The 18,659-nt window shown below is 39.9% G+C and overlaps 2 protein-coding genes and 1 pseudogene across 4 annotated transcripts in view; 2 read left to right on the top strand and 1 right to left on the bottom strand.

The window, feature by feature from the left end:
* The first annotated feature begins 174 nt into the window (after positions 1-174).
* On the top strand, positions 175-8,205 carry ZBTB6 (zinc finger and BTB domain containing 6). Of its 2 annotated transcripts, none has more exons than XM_024762649.1 (2): positions 175-322; positions 1,450-8,205. In XM_024762649.1, exons 1-2 carry the CDS (start codon positions 221-223, stop codon positions 2,728-2,730), a joined length of 1,383 nt encoding a protein of 460 aa, XP_024618417.1. In that variant the 5' UTR covers positions 175-220; the 3' UTR covers positions 2,731-8,205. The 2 variants fall into 2 exon arrangements, with proteins under 2 accessions (XP_024618417.1, XP_024618418.1); XM_024762650.1 differs by lacking the exon at positions 175-322 and adding an exon at positions 411-540.
* On the bottom strand, positions 4,857-6,362 carry LOC112411233 (liprin-alpha-1 pseudogene; annotated as a pseudogene).
* A 1,572-nt stretch (positions 8,206-9,777) lies between the features above and the next one.
* The window catches only part of RC3H2 (ring finger and CCCH-type domains 2), a 51,683-nt gene continuing 42,801 nt past the window's right edge, over positions 9,778-18,659 (top strand). For both annotated transcript variants that reach the window (XM_024762665.1, XM_024762663.1), the window contains exons 1-2: positions 9,778-9,984; positions 17,551-17,848. In XM_024762665.1, coding sequence (XP_024618433.1) covers positions 17,618-17,848 — 231 coding nt within the window. In that variant the 5' untranslated portion in view covers positions 9,778-9,984; positions 17,551-17,617. The remainder of the gene's footprint in view (positions 9,985-17,550; positions 17,849-18,659) is intronic.

Here is an 18,659-nt window from a genome sequence, read left to right as displayed (position 1 = left end):
GGTACTCTGACAGACGCGCTGTACCCCAACTTCACAACCCGTCTGCTATTCGGATGTTGAAGAGAGCTCACGGAGGGAACCGGCTTGAGTACCGAAAGTGGGCCAGGAGAGATGGGACTTGCCATAATTCGGGGGCTTTTCTGTTATTCCAGGCGTGGGGGGAGTAAGGGAGACTGTCCCAGGATGTCCTTCCGGGACGCCCAGCGGGCCCCAGTAAAGAATGAAGCTAGTTGACACCGGATGTGTTTCCTCCCAGGCTGACCCCCACCTTCCGGCCTGGGCCGCCGCTGCAGTGGAAAGCTCGGCTCTGGTTTCTGAGTCGGTGAGTGAGCGCGTGGGAAACTCCGGCAGGTGGGGAAGCCGGAGGAGGAGGCGGAGGAGGAGGAGGGCAGCAGCGCGGCGCGGCCCGGGAGTGGCTGGAGGGGTGCTGCAGGCACCTGGCCGTCAGGACCTTGGTCCTGGCAGGCTTGGCTCGGGAAGACCTATGTGGCGAACTGGAGGATCTTCCAGGCCACCTGTGGTCCGGATTCAGTTCAACAGGTATTCCCGAAGCTGCCCCTGCTCTGTGCCTGCCCCTGTGCTCGCTGCAGGAACTCAGATGAGCCAGGCTCCTTTTCCTGGTGTTCTGAGAGCAACTGACTCTGTCCGGGAGACGGGTGGATAAATCTTACTTGATTTGAGCCTTCAGCCCAATCACTAGCTGAAAGCGCGAATGTAGCATGTGCAGAGGTGTAATTGGGTCTTCTTGTCTGGCCAGTGGTGAAAATCTAAATATCAAAGAAGCTTCAGTGTAAAAGATAGAGGAAAGGTAAAGCCATAACGTTGGAGAAGGCCAAATAATGAAAGATCTTGTATTTGCTAAGAAGGTTATGCTGTCCTGGAGGTAGAGGAGAGCAATGGAGGATATAAAGCAGAAGAGTAAAATAGAATTTTTTAAAAAGTTTTAAAAGATGTTAATCTGGTGGCACTTAGGAGGGTAGTTTGGAATGTAGGAGAGTGTGGTATCAAGGAGACTGCATTGGTCCAGGTGAACAGAAGGAAGACCTGCGGTAGTGATGAGGCGTAGGAAGTTTGGAGATTACATTAAGGTTTCTAATTTGGGAAACTGAGTTAAGTCCACTTAGTAGTGGGCATTAACAATGTCCTTGACCACAAGGCACATACCGTTTAGTCGAGGAGAAAGACATAGAAACTGTTGAGTACAATTCAACGTAATAAGTTCTGTAACAAAAGTATGAAAAATGTACCACAAGAGCATAGAGAAATGCGTTTTATTTTTCTGGGTCTTGAGATGGTTATATAGGGGTTCACTCTTAGCGCCCAGATTAGAATTTGAGTTGTCTTTTACCCAGTTTAGGTTTAGGATTTTTTAATTGTTTGTTTTTACTATCACAGTGTAGGAAAGCATCCCCGATCCTTACATCAATGTTTATGTTTTATTTTGCTTAGATTGTGACCATGGCTGCTGAGTCTGATGTTCTGCACTTCCAGTTTGAACAGCAAGGAGATGTAGTCTTGCAGAAAATGAATCTCTTGAGACAGCAGAATTTATTTTGTGATGTGTCAATTTATATTAATGACACTGAGTTCCAGGGGCACAAGGTGATCTTAGCTGCTTGCTCCACTTTTATGAGAGATCAGTTTTTACTCACGCAGTCAAAACATGTCAGAATCACCATCTTGCAGAGTGCCGAAGTTGGCAGAAAATTGTTGCTCTCTTGCTACACTGGAGCACTTGAAGTTAAAAGGAAAGAGCTTTTGAAATACTTGACTGCTGCTAGTTACCTTCAGATGGTTCACATTGTGGAAAAGTGCACAGAAGCTTTGTCAAAATATCTGGAAATTGATCTTACTATGAAAAATAACAATCAACATGCTGACCTGTGTCAATCCTCTGATCCAGATGTTAAGAATGAAGAAGAAAATTCAGATAAAGACTGTGAGATCATTGAAATTTCAGAGGATAGTCCTGTAAACATAGATTTCCATGTTAAAGAAGAAAGCAATGCTTTACAGTCTGCAGTAGAGAGCTTGACATCAGAAAGAAAGGAAATGAAGTCACCAGAGCTGTCTTCAGTAGACATAGGTTTTAAAGACAATGAAATTCGTATCCTCCATGTGGAATCTATCGGTACTGGGGGTGTAGAAAATGGGACGTTATCACAGCCTTGTACCTCTTCAAAAGCAAGCATGTATTTCTCGGAAACACAGCATTCACTGATCAATTCTACAGTTGAGAGCAGAGTGGCAGAAGTTCCTGGGAATCAAGATCAGGGCTTATTTTGTGAGAATACTGAAGGAAGTCATGGTACAGTGAATGAGATTCAGAATCTAGAGGATGCTTTTTCCCTGAGGCACCAGTGCCCCCGGTGCCCTCGGGGGTTTCTTCACGTTGAAAACTATCTGCGCCACCTTAAGATGCATAAACTGTTCTTGTGCTTACAGTGTGGGAAAACGTTTACACAAAAGAAAAATCTCAACCGGCACATTCGAGGGCACATGGGCATACGGCCCTTTCAGTGTACTGTATGCCTGAAGACATTTACTGCTAAAAGCACACTTCAAGACCACTTGAACATACACAGTGGGGATCGGCCATACAAATGCCACTGTTGTGACATGGATTTCAAGCACAAATCTGCTCTCAAAAAGCACTTAACCTCTGTCCATGGCAGAAGCAGTGGCGAAAAACTACCCAGGCATGATCTGGAAAGGCAAAATCGACTATAATTAGAATCACACCTTGCTATGTAAGCCTTACATCATCCTGTTAGGCAAGTCTTTCTATAGAAATGCAGCGTTTGTAATATTGCATTTCCAACCCTATCTTTGGGTCTTATTTTTGGTCTACCTACACAAGTTATTCTTTCTGAACTTGTACTACCAGTTCCAAAGTGTGGGAGACATGTTAAAGCTGAGAGGATGCTGTCTCATCACATACATTATATATAAGTCCCAGTGGTTTACCTAGAGAAATAGTGTTCCTCTTAAATATTCTTGATTCTAGTGACAGAGGACCAGCATTATTTCCAGATTCTGATTTTGAGTCTCTAGGTAATTGATATAAGTGTAAAATCCAACCATACCATAACTTCAATAAATTAGGATAATAGGAAGAGAAAATAAATTTTAAAACATGCTATTACCCATTATTAGTGATTTTAAAAACAGGACTGGTGAATTTTTTTTTAACCAACTCTATTGGATTCTAAACTAAACACCAAGGTATCTATTGTTTTAAACCATAAAGGAACACGATTCAAATTCATTTGGAAGTAGCAGACTTTCCTTATACATAAGCTAATATTCCTTACAATAATATTTCCATGAGTTGTTAGTATACATATTTTAGAAATGATTAATTGGGTCTAGGTTTCTTGATTTTATTTAATACGGTTACATTTAATAATTTTGTGGCCTGTAGAATTATACCATTGGCATGAAGCTCTAAGATATTTTTTCTGTTTCCTTTTTGAAATTTATTTTATTTGTTGGTTAACGTACAGTAAAATTGACCTTTGTTTTTGGTGTACAGTTCTATGAATTTTTACATATGTACAGATTTATGCAACCACCACTGCAATTAGGATACAGAACATTCCATCCCCCTCCAAAACTCCTTTATGCTTCCCCTTTGTAGTCAGCTCCTCATCCTAGCACTAAACCCAGGCAACAGTTCTCCATCACTATAATTTTGCCTTTTCTGAAATATCATAAATGGAACCTTATAGTATGTTCCTCTTTATTAAAAAAAATTATTATTTATTTCTTTCTTTTGGCTGCACTGGGTCTTAGTTCCAGCACACGGGATCTTTTAGTTGCGGCATGCGGACTTCTTGGTTGCAGCATGCATGTGGGATCTAGTTCCCTGACCAGGGATCGAACCCAGGCCCCTTGCATTAGGAGCACGGAGTCTTACCCACTGGACTACCAGGGAAATCTGTAGCATGTTCCCTTTTGTTATGCTTTTTTCACTCAGCAAAATGCCTTTGAGACTCATCCATGTTGCTGTGTGTGTCAGTAGTTCATTCCTTTTTCTGTCTTGAATTGGCAATATATATTAGTTTTCTTACTGTCACTAGATGAGCAGTTTAAATATGGGTAGCTATTAGTATCCTCTTAATAACTTTTTTCATTTACATTAATGCAATTTTTATAACCCTCCCTAGAGTTTTCTTTTTTCATTTTTCCTGAAGTGTTCTATTTGCCTTTTCCCCCTCAGTTTTATGAGATGTACTTGACATACATCACTTTATGAGCTTAAGGTGTATAGCATAATGTTCTGACTTACGTATATTAAAATACTTAGTGCAATAAATTTAGTAAGGATCCATCATCTCATAGAGATACAATAAAAAGAGAAAGCAAAAAAAACATTTTATTTTTCTTTTTATGAGGATATTGACTGAAAAAAATGCACAATGCTAGAGTTGCTGTAAGGACACTAAAGATTAAGTGGTCATGGAGGTAGAAGGGGCAGAGGATCCATCACACCCCACTGCACCCTCTGGACTTCCTGTTAGGTGAGAATTATATACCTCCTACTTCTTTTAGTCACTGTTTTCCAGTCACTCATAAATAAAAATTGTCTGCACAGGGAGCACCAGGGCTAGGGCAAGGGGAGGGTGCTTCCTTGTACCATTAGAATGCTCATTTTAAGTTCCTGTCTTGAACAGGTTTAAGATAAAAGCGTACAGTTCTGTGGGCCACTTACGTTTCCTCCTAACAAGTTGAAAACGATTTTAATAAAAAGTTGTTTTCGCCAGCAGGTTTCTCACATGTCGTGCTCACGAGGCTCAAGCAATTCAGTGGTTGGGAACTTGGGTCTCCAAGTGGTCGCTGTCGGGCAGTGGTTGGATATGGGATCATTTGTTTTTTGGAAGTTTACGATTTTTTTCAGCCTGTCCTCCCAATTTGCTGAGTCCCAAGGCATCTTGAGATGAGTTTTCTGTCTCTGCATTACCACCTTATCACGATTCCTTGCCAAGATGTCCAGGTTGGCCCTTTTCTTTCTTGTCAGACAAGGAACTGATATAGGACTTGATGACCTTCTTCCTGGGGGCTTTGGGCGGCGAGTCCTGGCTGCTGTTGCTACTGCTGGGGTTGCTCACGGGGCCATCCTGCAAACCTTTTGAGTTGCGCACATCCCTGGTGTTCTCGGGGCTGGCTGTGTGCAGCACCCCCTTGTGCATCTGGTCCAGCCGAAGGGACAGCGGGGAGGAGGGGGCCGAGGTTCCACATTTTATGGTCATCTTGTCATTTTGTACCGCTTCTCGGGAAGCTGGTGGCCCGGAAGTCTCCTCACTCAGCCCTGGCAGCCAGCCTTTCTGGGGGTGCAGCCACACCACGCTGCTGCTGAAGGAGCCTGCAGGCCCATCTGCCATGGGGAGCCTGACATCTGGGACACTGCCCAAGTGGGGTCGGCCTTGGTGATGGAGCTCCTCTCAGCCTTGTCTGGTCCAGTTAAGCTCTCAGGGCTTCCAGGTTTAGTCTTAGCTGATCCTTACCATGTTGCATTTCTTCTAACTGCATTTTTGCATTCTCAACTTCTAGTAGGAGAGACTTCTTTGCTAGAGTAGCTGTTCTCTCTTTAAGATGAAGCTGAAGCCTCTTGTTAGATTCTGAAAGAAGCTTGTCAACAGTGTCCGATAAACATTTATTATGTTCTTCATTTTCTCTCTGCCTTGCCTTGGAGAGTGCAGCCACACTCTGGGCCAGCTCTGCCTCCACCTTGGGGAGCACCTCTGCTATCTGCAGGGTCTGCTGCAGCTCCTGCTGTGCCAGCTACAGGCGTTCTTGCAACTGGCAGTTTTTAGCCTCAGTTTCACGGACATCTCCTTTCAATTTCGTGTTCATTTCCTCAGATTTAATGAGGTCTTCTCTGGCTGTGTACAGATTTCCTCCAGCTCTGTAGGGTGAGTAGAGAGGGCTGCCAGGCGCTCCTTCATCTGGCTCTGCTCTCTTGACTGCTTGTCTCTGATTTCCCCAGAGCTCGATCAATTTAGCAAGGTCTTCCTCGTGAAGATCTTCCTTAGAGAAGACCTATAGGTCTCCACCATCACGTCCCTGTACAAGGCCCTCTGAGCAGGGTCCAGGTATTCCCACTCTTCCTGAGTGAATTTTATGGCCACCTCCTCAAAGGTCAACCGTTCCTGAGAAAGAGTGATCCCAGACTCCAGTTCTTTCCTCTTCCAGGCATCTTCCTTAGGCTGTTGAAGCCAATCTTGAAAGTTTCAAAGGTACTGTTTAATGCTTGGAATCAGCATACCCTCTTCCTGTGCCACAACCATGCACACATGGGCGACCTCACTACGTGGAATAGACTGCTGCCGACAGTCACAGGAGGGATTCTGCACAGTCATCTCCCACACAGAGACCAAAAGGTGAGGTTTCCCACACTTTGCTTCAGATCACGCTCTCCCAGGAGTTCCCTGGTGGCCTAGTGGTTAGGATTCTGGGCTCTCGCTGCTGTGGCCTAGGTTCAGTCCCTGGTCAGGGAACCGAGATCCTGCAGGCAAATAAACTTTCCAATATATAAGAAGAGAAGAAGAATGCACTCAGGCCTGGAATATATCTGACCAGTAATGGCCACATCCGGATTTACTTGGGGCGGAGGGCCAGGTGCTGGGATTTTAGGTCCCTAGAGAGTCCCACACCAACAGGAAGGGTAGCAGGGTACGGCACAGCACAAATTTACCCTAGAAAGAAGCCCTCCCTAGAGTTTTATTCTGTATTTCCAGAAATGTGCCAAAAGCAAAACCATGACTGTGTAGTTATTTAACTGAGAGCAATATTTCAAATTGTGTTATGAGCCATTGCTCTCTAATATCCCTGTCCACATATAACACAAAACTTTTTGTTATAACAAGATTAAAATATAGTGCAGGGAAAATCATATTTTCTAAAACACAGGAACTATTTGTAAAGAAGCCTGACTGGATACATCTTATTTCAAGATGTTCTGTTCCTCCTCTACTCACCTCAGCTTTATTTAGAATTTCTGCTACGTTTAGTTTCTGTGGAAGCCCTTCCACATTTTAAAATGTAATATACTTTGTACCATTTAATGAATTTTGTGATGAATCACATGTTGATTGTTATAAGTGTTAAATATCTTTTTTGTGATACTTCTGTGAAAAATATGTTCTTTATAGATTTTTAACTCTGGGAGAGATTTTAAGTAATCCAGCTCTAGTATTAGATAAGAAAAACAACTTCATAGTTCCCAGGTCACTAGTTAGTGACATTGGGTAGGTCACCTCTCCTTGAGCTTTTCTTAAATTTATATGTAAAATAACAGCTTTGATCTTGATAATTTGTAAGGTCATTTCCAGGTCTAAAATTCTATGATTTTATATTTAAATCTTCCTGAGTTTCTAAGAACAGAGGGAAAAGCAAGTGAGGAGAGTTTTGTGTCTTTATGAATGTTGCTATTTAGTACTCCATTGGAGACAGAACTTTTCTAAATTAAAGAGTGTTTTTCTTCCACTGGAGAATTTGATAGCACAGCGCTCAATTTTCTTTCCCATTTGACCTATGATTGGCCATTTGTAGGCATGAGAACACTTCCCTTTCAGAAATAGTTTGTGATTGAAGTACTTTCCTTATTTTTGCTTCCTAGGATGAAATTTTGTGGGGGAGGGATGGAAATGGGAGGGGAGAGTAAAAGAATAGTAATAAACTATTTCTTTTAGAAATTGGTATCTATCTTTGATGTTTGAAAAAATTATGGTTGTACTATGTTTATGCTTTATGTGTGCCTTGTAAGATTCTCGTGAAATTTTTTGTAAGCACTTTGAGATTTTTGCTTAGGGGGAAGGGGTGTTTTGTGAAAGTGATGGTTGTTATTTATTATTATTTATTCCTGTTCGGTAGCACAGAGGGATCTCAAATCATTCCTAGGAGAGTGTCTGTTTGCATGATGTTTCTAAACAATTTCAGGAAAATGAAATCTTTTTTTAAAATGCAGGTATGGCAAAGTAAAGTGTTGAATTTATTCACTGAAAACATTCACTTTTAGTTCTCTGTGTTTCTGATATGATGGGAAAAATATGCAGCATGTTTTGGTTCAGCCTCTTCATTTACTGGATTTATGTATAAAGGATCTTGGAAAGACAGTTGTTACTTTGGTGTAAGAGAAAATCCTTGCCATTTTTCCCTGGATGTAACTATCCTATATGTTTACATAAGAAATAATAAAGTGGAGATGGGAATGGAGAGTTTTGTCTTTTGTCTAATCTGTGAATTTTAAAGGAAACTATTTTTCCTGGCTATTCATTTAATCATTCATTCAACAAATATTTACAGAGTCTTTACAATATATACCTGTATTAGAAGTTAGGTAGACAGACAAAAATCCCTACTCTCAAGAAACTTGTGTTGTACTGGAGCGAGACAGACAGTAAGCAAGTAAAACCAATGTACTGTCAGATTTTGAAAACGGAGTTGGAGAAAATAAAGCAGGGAGGGAAGGAGAATTGGAATTAAAATTTTAAGTGTGATCAGGTCACCTTTGAAAAATCTTATCACGTTATCACATACCACTGTCCAGTAGAATGGAAAAAAGATATGTATATATCCATCGCTATCTAGTTGAATGGAAAACAGTGAACCAAATGAATCATTGTTGGGAACCTTTCTATTGGGTTGGCATATATTTCATAAAGAGAAGTGACTGAAAGGGATAAAAATGCATGTAAGAAAATCTTTGATGTGGCCTATGAATATTTTTTTAAAAAACACTGATGTTTTCCTGCCATCTGGGTAGTAATAACCATATGTATATATATATATATTTAAACTCATTATAGTTTATAAACTACTTTTCCATATGTCTTCTAATTTGTGGTGGGTTTACTTCCATAAACGCTTTTGTTGGACATCTGGTTTCACATTGGAAAGTGACTTGTTGAATTAAAATTCATGGCCATTTTCTTAACCTGTGTTTTTCAGTATCTCATCAGTAACAGAGTACATAGTATCTGCCTTTTAGGATTATTTTGATGAGCATGTGAAACAAAATAGTAAAATTAAAAATTTTATTACATAACTCAGGACCTGGCACGTAATATAGTCCACTAATGTATTTCCCTGATCCCTCTTCCCAGCCTGCTTCTTCATCTATAAAAACAATAAATTCTACCTTGCAATTTACTATGAAAAGAAATCCTTCAACAAATATTTATTGAGATATTGACGCCAGAATTTGTGACTGAATTTTTATCCCTGCCATCTTCTGAAGAGCCCAGAATTCTCTCTTTAACAAAGAGATAAGGCGTTAGTGCCAGGCAAACAAATTTTTTTTTAAATAAAATAGGGAGATTGCTTGGCCCCTATGTGGAGAGACTGAGGGAACCTGTCAGCATTTAATTATGGGAGAGTGAGTACAATATAATACAGATGCCTCAGATTATGCTCAATCCAGACCACGCCTTCCACAGTGGGAGTCAGACACTGGCTCAAACCAGTGTCTAGGAGGCTGGCTCGAGGCGCATATGAATGTACAGGGAGTTTCCCATCAAGCTCTTCGGCTTGTCCAGGCCTCCTAACAGCACCTCCCACAGTGCTCCAGAGCTCCCTAGTCACGTGAAGGGGTGGTTCTGTAGACCCGAGGAAAACTGATGCGCAGTCCAGAGGGCGGGGGCTACTACGCTTCCCTTCCACCTCCCCAGCTCCCGGTCAGGCGTGATCTCGCGTGAGGTGGGGAGTATCTTCTCGCGAGAACTAGGTCGGAATCCCTCCAGGCCCGCCTCCTCGGTGAGGAGGAGGAGAAGGAGAAGGAGGCGGAGGCGGAGGGAGGAGGAAGCCCCGTCGCGGCCTCCGCCGCCGCCTAACGGGGCTGTCCCTGTACCTCCCGATGGAGTTTGAGGCCGTGAAGCCGCCGCCGAGCTCTGCCCCGGCGAGACGAGGCGCCTCCGTCGCCGAGCCGCGCGGTCGCGGGGCTCCCGGGAGCGGCCCTTAGCGACCCCGCCCGGTTCCCCTCAGGTAGGGCGGGGGCGGGCACGATGCGGCTCGGGGCCAGCCTGGGTCCCAGGTCCCCGGCGGTCGGGCGGGTGACCGGTCTTAGCCCGGGGTCTGTGCGTTGTCGTCGCCGGTGCCCCGAGGGTAGGAAACCGAGGGCCTTACCTGACACCCGGACCGGGCCCGGAGTCTCGGGCCGGAGGAGGCCCCTCGCCCCGGTAGGGCTTTTTCAGTACCGAGCGCCCGGCGCTAATGGCCACCTCCGGTCGACACCGGCCGAGGGGACGCTTCTGCCCCTAAGGAACCCATGCAAGCAAAGACCAGGCTTCCCTCTCCCTTTTCTACAGCAGTTAGTAAGAGTGGGGTTGGAGGAGGTCCTCGAAACCAAGTCCTCTCCTGGCTTTTCGGCTTTCTGCCCTGGGGCTTCCCGAGATCCTAAAGCAGGAATGGTGGAGGCGATCTGAGTGGTAAATAGGGACCATGGCTAAACAATGCCCTGGGAGGGCTTAACCTCCTGGGAGGGAGAGGGCCGGACCAGAGTGGTTGCACAGTGGTTGTGACGGAGCAATGGCGTTGAAACAGCCAGGGAATTCTGCTATGGTTTTCTTTCCCTCCTTCATTTTTCCTTCTTGGGGAAGCCTCTTAAGGAGACTCTTCCACCATCTTAGAAGAATGGTAGAAAGCATCTTTGTTTCTCAGAAGCAGCTCTACTTTTCTCTGTTCTTAGCTTTCAGGAAGGAAGAAGATGGGGGTAGCTGTCATTTCCATCCTTGGAATCACAGAACAGTTTAAGATACCGGCAGATAGAACCTTGACATCAAAATAGCCTCAAGTAATCACTGAGATAAAGTAGATCTAATTTCATGATTCCCACCCTCTTTTTTTTTTTTTTTTTAAAGAACTACCTAGTTCCCTTTTAATTCCTACTCTCCCCTTAGGCCCCTTCTTTTTAATTCCTACTTTCCTCCCACCACCTGTGTTAGAATGACTTTGTATCCTAAATAAAGTGCTTGAGTAATCTTTTTTCTATTTTTGTATTAGTCAAACTTTTAAGTTCCAATAGGAACTTTTGATTAACTTGAGAAAGTTAATGTTGCTACACTAAATTGATATAATTATACCCAAAAGCAAAGAAAGAAGTATTTTAGTTAGCTTTGTGCAGCCTGTTTATAGTTAAACATAAAAATTTAGTTGTGGCTTCTCGAAACATTAAGAAGACTTCATGGATTCTTTTATCTGTCTAAAAAGCTGCACCACTGTTCTAACATAACATCCCTTTCTTATGTTGTTTACTTCCACATTCAGTTCTTGAAGAAATCGAGGCCATTACATCCTGTCAAAGACCATCTTTCAATATTGCTGTTTTTGTTGATTTGGAGATTGATGTTTTCCAAATTTTTAGAGTTTGGAAAATAGCTAGAAGGACAAAATGTTAAACATACATTCCAGACCTGTTTAGAAAAAGCAGATGTTATAATTCAAATTGGCGCCTATTTGAGGATTTAATTGCAGTCGTGTTCATTAGTGGATTCTTTGAGTTACTCCTGATCTGTTATTACTGTGGGGTCAACCTGACATTTAAGAAGACTTATGTTCTTTGTTCATATGTTTTCATTAATTCATTTTCTGCTTTTGTAGTTTGCTGTGTCTTCCAGTTTAAAAAATGTCAAAAAAATTATTTTGGGAGGGAAAGCATTTTTCTTTACACAGAATTTTATATTCAGAAATAGAACTTCCACATTGTATGCAATATCAAATAATGATAAATAAACTTACAATAAGATCTTATTATAATAAGTACTTGTTTATTGTTTTGGTTGGACTGGGTTGAAGTTTCATTTTCTATTGATGCAAAAAGGAAGCATGTAGTAAAATAAAGCCAGCTGAAAATTTAAAATAATGTTTTGCACCTAGTCTCATAAATGTTAAGGTACATCTTTATGATCTTCAGGCTTTTTAGTTTTATGAAAACCTTCCTAAGTGTAGATGTAACTTTAACCTCAAATTCTTAATAAAAATTAGTTTTGAGTATTACTTTATAATTTTAAGTACTCTAGAGTTGCACAGTCCCACACAAGCCGGTAGCCACGTGTGGCAATTGAGCACTTGAAATGCGGCTGGTGTGAATTGAGATGTGCTATAAGTGTAAAATACACACCAGATTTCAAGACTTAGTCCAAAAAAAAAAGAATTAAAAATATAATTTTTTATATTGATTACATGTTGAAATGATATTTTGGATAAATTGGGTTAAATAAATTATTATTAAAATTAATTTCACCTGTTTTTCCTTTTTTAATGTGACTCCTAGATATTTTATTTTTTCTTTATTTCTTTTTAATAGATCTTTATTGGAGTATGATTGCTTCACAATACTGGTTAGTTTCTGTTGTACACCACGGTGAATCAGCCATATGCATGCATATGTCCCCATATCCCCTCCCTCTTGAGCCTCCCTCCCAACTACTAGATATTTTAAATTACTTGTAGCTCACATTATATTTCTACTGGACAGTGCAGTTCTAGAGTACTGCTCTTCCAAGAAGTAAATTATCTGAATAGAAGTAGATGCATGAAAACCAAAAATTTCCTGACAGAATGTCTTCTTATAATCAGAATAACCAAAAGACTTTGATAATATGAAGGGTAAATTTATCCAGTGGCCATTATTTGATAGGCAGAAGTGAGTAATTAAGTTCTATCTCAAAAAAAGTATTTTTCAGGTAGTCATCACTAAAGTAGCAAAACTTTATTAGTTATATTAGTTAAAATAGAAAATTATCTCATTACTGTTCTAATAGAAGACATTGAAAGTTAAATCTCATTAAAAAACTGAGTTCAACTCCATAGTGGATTTTAGAAGTAAAACTTGGGTCATATATCTTTCATAACATATACTTAAGCATGTATAATAGTCTTTTTTTTTTTTTTTTTTTTTGCGGTACGCGGCCCTCTCACTGTTGTGGCCTCTCCCGTTGCGGAGCACAAGCTCTGGACGCGCAGGCTCAGCGGCCATGGCTCACGGGCCCAGCCGCTCTGTGGCATGTGGGATCTTCCCGGACGGGGGCACGAACCCGTGTCCCCTGCATTGGCAGGCGGACTCCCAACCACTGCGCCACCAGGGAAGCCCAATAGTCTTTAACATTGTGATTTAGTTCCTTTTTTCCAGTCCTTTTCATAAGTTTGAATGCTGAGTTTTAGAACTTACAGATAATTTTCATTGGTTTTGTTTGTTAGTTTTATTGGTTAAGGTCTAAATTGTACCTATGATGCTTTAAATATAATTTTTTAAGTCCAAAACTAATTATTTTTAAGGTTTCTGAATTGAGAAGTACTTTTACAGTCCATTTCGGTAGCTTAAGTTTCTCACATGGGTGAACTAAAATGAAAACAATGTTTTAATTAACAGACCTGAGCCCTAATGTTTACATCTTTATAAAGAGAATTGTGAAATACTGTATTTTTTTATTATACAGTAGTGAATGGGTCATAAACCTTACTCTGACATTTTAAAATCATGTTTCATAGTCCTGAACTGAGTGCATAATATCATGGTGGACTAAGAAAATGAAAGTACTTAGGTGATAAGCAGTTTGCCTTTAATAAAGCAATTTCTAATTTGCATCATGTAAGAGGTGTCTATTACTCTTCCTGTTTTATGAGTTAGTACGCATTACAAGGAACTTATAGCCTGAAAAATTACTTGAGTAAAAATCTGTTTAAGGTCTCCTCTCTAATATGGCATTTCTCACTCCTATGCTTTATCTTGTTGTTCTTCAATTTTAGTAACTAGTAAATAAAATGACTTAATACAAATAATTTAATTTGAATGTTTTTCTTAAGTAGTCCCTTTATATATCTAGAGGTATGGGCTTTTTAAGCCATTTTATCTCAGTTTGAGATGTTTTGGGAGTATCTTTAGGATGGATGCTTACTTTACTGTTAAGTATAAATGTTATTAGCAATTTAAAACTTCCATAGTTTCAAGTAAGTTACTATGGCATGTATTAGTATAAACCTGCGAGTTCTACACATCAATATATATTATTAGCTTGCTATGGGTCATTTAGATGCTTTTAAAAAAATAAATTATAGAGACAGTAGGCTATCATTTTTGATAATTATAAAAATATTTTCTAGGTGAACATTTACAGAGTGCCTTTGAAAGGAATGAAAGGTCAGTTTTGTCATCACTAATTAAACCTTTCAGTGTTTCAGACAAAATTTTATTTTGTCTTTATCATAATTGAGGAATCTAGAATTTATCAACAGTGGTACTGAGGAAAAACATTTTAAAAAGTCAAACCGTTTCTGGTATCTTACCAGGAAAGTTCAGTTTGTAATTTTCCTTTCAGAAAGTTAGAATCTGACACATAGCAGGAGAATTTGGCAAATGTTTTTTTTCTTTCAAAGGTATTTATTTGATTTCTGCTAGAAATTAAATGTCTCAGCATTAATTATATTAAAACATCTGCTGTTCTTAGACCTAGAAACACATATGAGATATTAAAACTATCAAGTGTATTCCTGAATAATTTGAAACACTTCAAAACTAGTAGGCGAAAATATGAAAGACAGCATTTTTATGTTTGGTTCAAACTGAAATGGCTTTTCTCCCCCCACTGATTAACTTTAACGTAAAGCATTTCAGGATGATCTTGGAAAACTAAGTAAGGAAAGAGTATTTGCTACTAGTTTCCTATTACCCAGTGGCCCATGGTATCCTAACCCACAGAATTAGCATTTCCAAACAGGTGGCCATTAAGAAAAAAATAGATGCAGTGTCTTGTTTTGATAAATATTTTATCAGTTCAAGTTATTAACTAAATTAAGGGCTCTCAGCACTAGATTTAACATGAAATTCATCCTTCCTTAAAGGTCTTTTCCTTGTATAATTCAGCAGCCTAGAAGACTAAACATTAAAAACGTTGAATAGTTTCAAGGAGTGATGCGTTCACCTGCTCAGTGCTCATCTCTGAAGTTCGAAGCAGACTTTTTAAGATTGATGGCATTGACAGATGCGGAAATGTGAAAGTGAAACGTGTAAAATAAACATAGTTTGCGAGATTTTATAAATAAAGATATTAGATACTTTGCATCAGAGCTGTTTGAGGAAAAGTTTGTGTAGGTGCTTTTTACACAAGTTCTGTAATTCATTTTTACCAAGGTATTTTTTAAAACCTTAGTTTTTTTGAACGTAAAAAGCACAATAAAGACTAATAGAATTCCTCATTTGAGTGTGGGGTTATTTGAGAATCAGTTATACACTTTTCTGTCCTGAATCTGATTACATTTTTAAACATCTAATATCTGTGGCACTAATATATTTGGATTGGTAAACGTTCTTATGAAATAAAGTATTGGCTGATAATTGCCCTAAATACCTAGATTTCTTGTTCACCAGAGAGCATCTGTCAGACTTACATAAGTTTTGAATTGGAAGATGCAGAAAATTTGTGAAATGTAGAGTGTTCAAGTTCGGGATCTAGAGATTTTATTTTATTTTTTATATATATTTTTTAAATTATTTATGTATTTGTTTTTGGCTATGTTGGGTCTTCGTTGCTGTGCGCGGGCTTTTCTCTGGTTGCGGCGAGCGGGGGCTACTCTTCGTTGCGGTGCGCGGGCTTCTCATTGAGATGGCTTCTCATTGCGGAACACAGGCTATAGGCACGCGGGCTTCAGTAGTTGTGGCAAGCTGGCTCTAGAGCGCAGGCTCAGTAGTTGTGGCACACGGGCTTAGTTGCTCCGCAGCATGTGGGATCTTCCTGGACCAGGGCTCGAACCTGTGTCCCCTGTACTGGCAGGTGGATTCTTAACCACTGCGCCACCAAGGAAGTCCCAGGATCTAAAGATTTTAAATTAGAGGTTTTGATACTAAATATTTTATTAAAAATTATGGAATGTTTTAATCTTAGGAATAAGAAAAGAAAAATCAGTCATTTTTTTCCGTGTGCCTTTTAATCATATGCATATATAAAGATAGAAATTTAAACAGTTGACCCTTGAATAATGCTGGGGTTAATCCACATATAATTTATACTTGTCCATCTGCATCCATGGTTCCTCTGCATCTGTGGATTCAATCAGCCATACTCTGTAGTACTGTAGTATTTACTACTGAGAAATATCTGTGTATCTACCAAATTTAAAATGGATGGCTAGTGGGAAGCAGCCGCATAGCACAGGGAGATTAGCACAGGAAGATCAGCTCTGTGCTTTGTGACCACCTAGAGGGGTGGGATAGGGAGGGTGGGAGGGAGGGAGGGAGACGCAGGAGGGAAGAGATACGGGGATATATGTATATGTTATGTATATGTATATGTATAGCTGATTCACTTTGTTATAAAGCAGAAACTAACACACCATTGTAAAGCAATTATACTCCAATAAAGATGTTTAAAAAAAAAGCATTATTAAAAAAAAAAGAAAATTATATGTGTATAAGTGGACCTGGGCAGTTCAAGCCTGCATTATTGAAGTGTCAACTGTATTTTGCTGTTTTTCTGTTTAGAGTTATTAGATAAGAATATTATTTTATTCTTCAACATCTTGCTCATTGGACCTGACAGTTTTTGGTCATATATATCTATATCTATATATATATCACTATCTGATATGTTTTGTCAACAGTATTGTAGGGAATTACATTCAAGATTTGTATTTTCTTTTTTTTTTTCTTTTACTTTGGCACTGTATTTTAAGGTTAGCATCATTCTTTCATTTATGGACAAATGACTCTATCATTAACAGTCTTCTCTCATACCTTAGTTAGCCTCATAGTCAAGTCCTGACCAGAGATTTCCTCTTTTGTGAAACTGCCAAGGTGAACTATCCTTGACTGACTTGGTCATTCAGGTGGCAAAGCTGTTCCTTCACTCCTGACTCACCGTGATTTTGTTTGGATCAGTATTTCCAGAGTTCACTAACTCTTAGGTCATATCTTACTATGCTTGGGGGTAGTAGATATCCAAGGGAAACACTTTTTTTTTTTTAATTAGCAATTCAAAGTAATTTGTTTTTCTAAAAATGAAATTGTGGGAAGTTAATCTGTTTATTTGATGTGGTCATTAAGAAAAATACATGAAAGCTTTGATGCGCAACTGAAATAAATATGTTTGGTCAGAAGGAGCACTATTAGGATATTGTTTCTGCACAAAAACTTTTCAGAAATTTAATTCAGCAAATAGATTTAAAGAAAAAGATGTTCAAAGCATATAGAATTATTCAGAATTGTTTTAGGTTTTGGGCCTCCCTGGTGGCATAGTGGTTGGGAATCCTCCTGCCAATGCAGGGGACATGGATTCGATCCCTGGTCCAGGAAGATCCCACATGCCATGGAGGAACTAAGCCCGTGCGCCACAACTACTGAGCCCACGCCTAGAGCCCGGGCACCGCAGCAAGAGAAGCCACCGCAATGAGAAGCCCTCATGCAGCAATGAAGACCCAACACAGCCATAAATAAATAAATTTATTTTAAAAAAAAATAAGTGTTTTAGGTTTTGAAGCTGTGATGGTTGACTTAAGCAGTTAACTCTTGAAAGGTGAATGATGAATATGTGGTTAATTCTTACTTTTGTCCATTTCCAGCTTACAAAACACTACCCAGCAAAATAATGATCTGCTAGACTGCTAACCCGAGCATCCAGCTTCCACAATGCCTGTGCAGGCAGCTCAATGGACAGAATTTCTGTCCTGTCCAATCTGCTATAATGAATTTGATGAGAATGTGCACAAACCCATCAGTTTAGGTTGTTCACACACTGTTTGCAAGACCTGCTTGAATAAACTTCACCGAAAAGCTTGTCCTTTTGATCAGACTGCCATCAACACAGACATTGATGTGCTTCCTGTCAACTTCGCACTTCTCCAGTTAGTTGGAGCCCAGGTAACCTTTCAGGATTTTACGTGTTTGGTATAAGTAATAATTATAGAACTTTGTTCATTAAGGGGTACAAAGTATGTTTAGGGATATTTGAGACATAAAAAATACTCAGTATACCTGATTTTCATTATTGTATTCCGCAAATGATTTTCTTTAGATAATGTCATAAATCCTTATGCAAAACTGTAAATTGCATATAATTATATACATTTTTGTATTCAGTGTTGTGGTCAGAAGTTATGGTTTTTTTTGTTTTGTTTTGTTTTTGTTTTTTTTGTTTGTTTTTTTGCGGTACGCGGGCCTCTCACTGCCGTGGCCTCTCCTGCCGTGGAGCACAGGCTCCGGACACGCAGGCCCAGCCGCTCCGCGGCACGCAGGATCCTCCCGGACTGCGGCACGAACCTGCATGCCCCGCATCGGCAGGCGGACTCCCAACCACCGCGCCACCAGGGAAGCCCCAAAAGTTACGTTTTTAAGTGATTTTGGTGGATAAGAAACATTTTTGTATAAGCATACGTAAATATTTAGTCATTAGGGTGCGTGAAAAGAAATGTAATCAAAGCTTTGGCCAGAAATCAACCATCTATAACCCTTAAGTGGAGGTTTTTTGGTTTTCTTTAAAACTTCACTTGACTTTTAGGATGATATTATAAATGAGAAAATAGGTCTGTATAGGTATATATACATATATAAGATGTATATATAGAAAACCAATTTCTAGAGTGTCAGTAACAAATTCTGCAGTTTCTGCTTATGCTCATATGCTATAGAAATAGCATATCTTATTTATCATTTTACTCAATCAGCAAGACCC

The sequence above is a fragment of the Neophocaena asiaeorientalis genome, unplaced genomic scaffold (genome assembly GCF_003031525.2).
Source record: "Neophocaena asiaeorientalis asiaeorientalis breed wild unplaced genomic scaffold, Neophocaena_asiaeorientalis_V1.1 scaffold78, whole genome shotgun sequence".
Classification (NCBI taxonomy): Eukaryota; Metazoa; Chordata; class Mammalia; order Artiodactyla; family Phocoenidae; genus Neophocaena; species Neophocaena asiaeorientalis.
The sequence above is the reverse complement of the archived record's forward strand: the minus strand, read 5'-3'. Positions and strand labels throughout refer to the sequence as shown.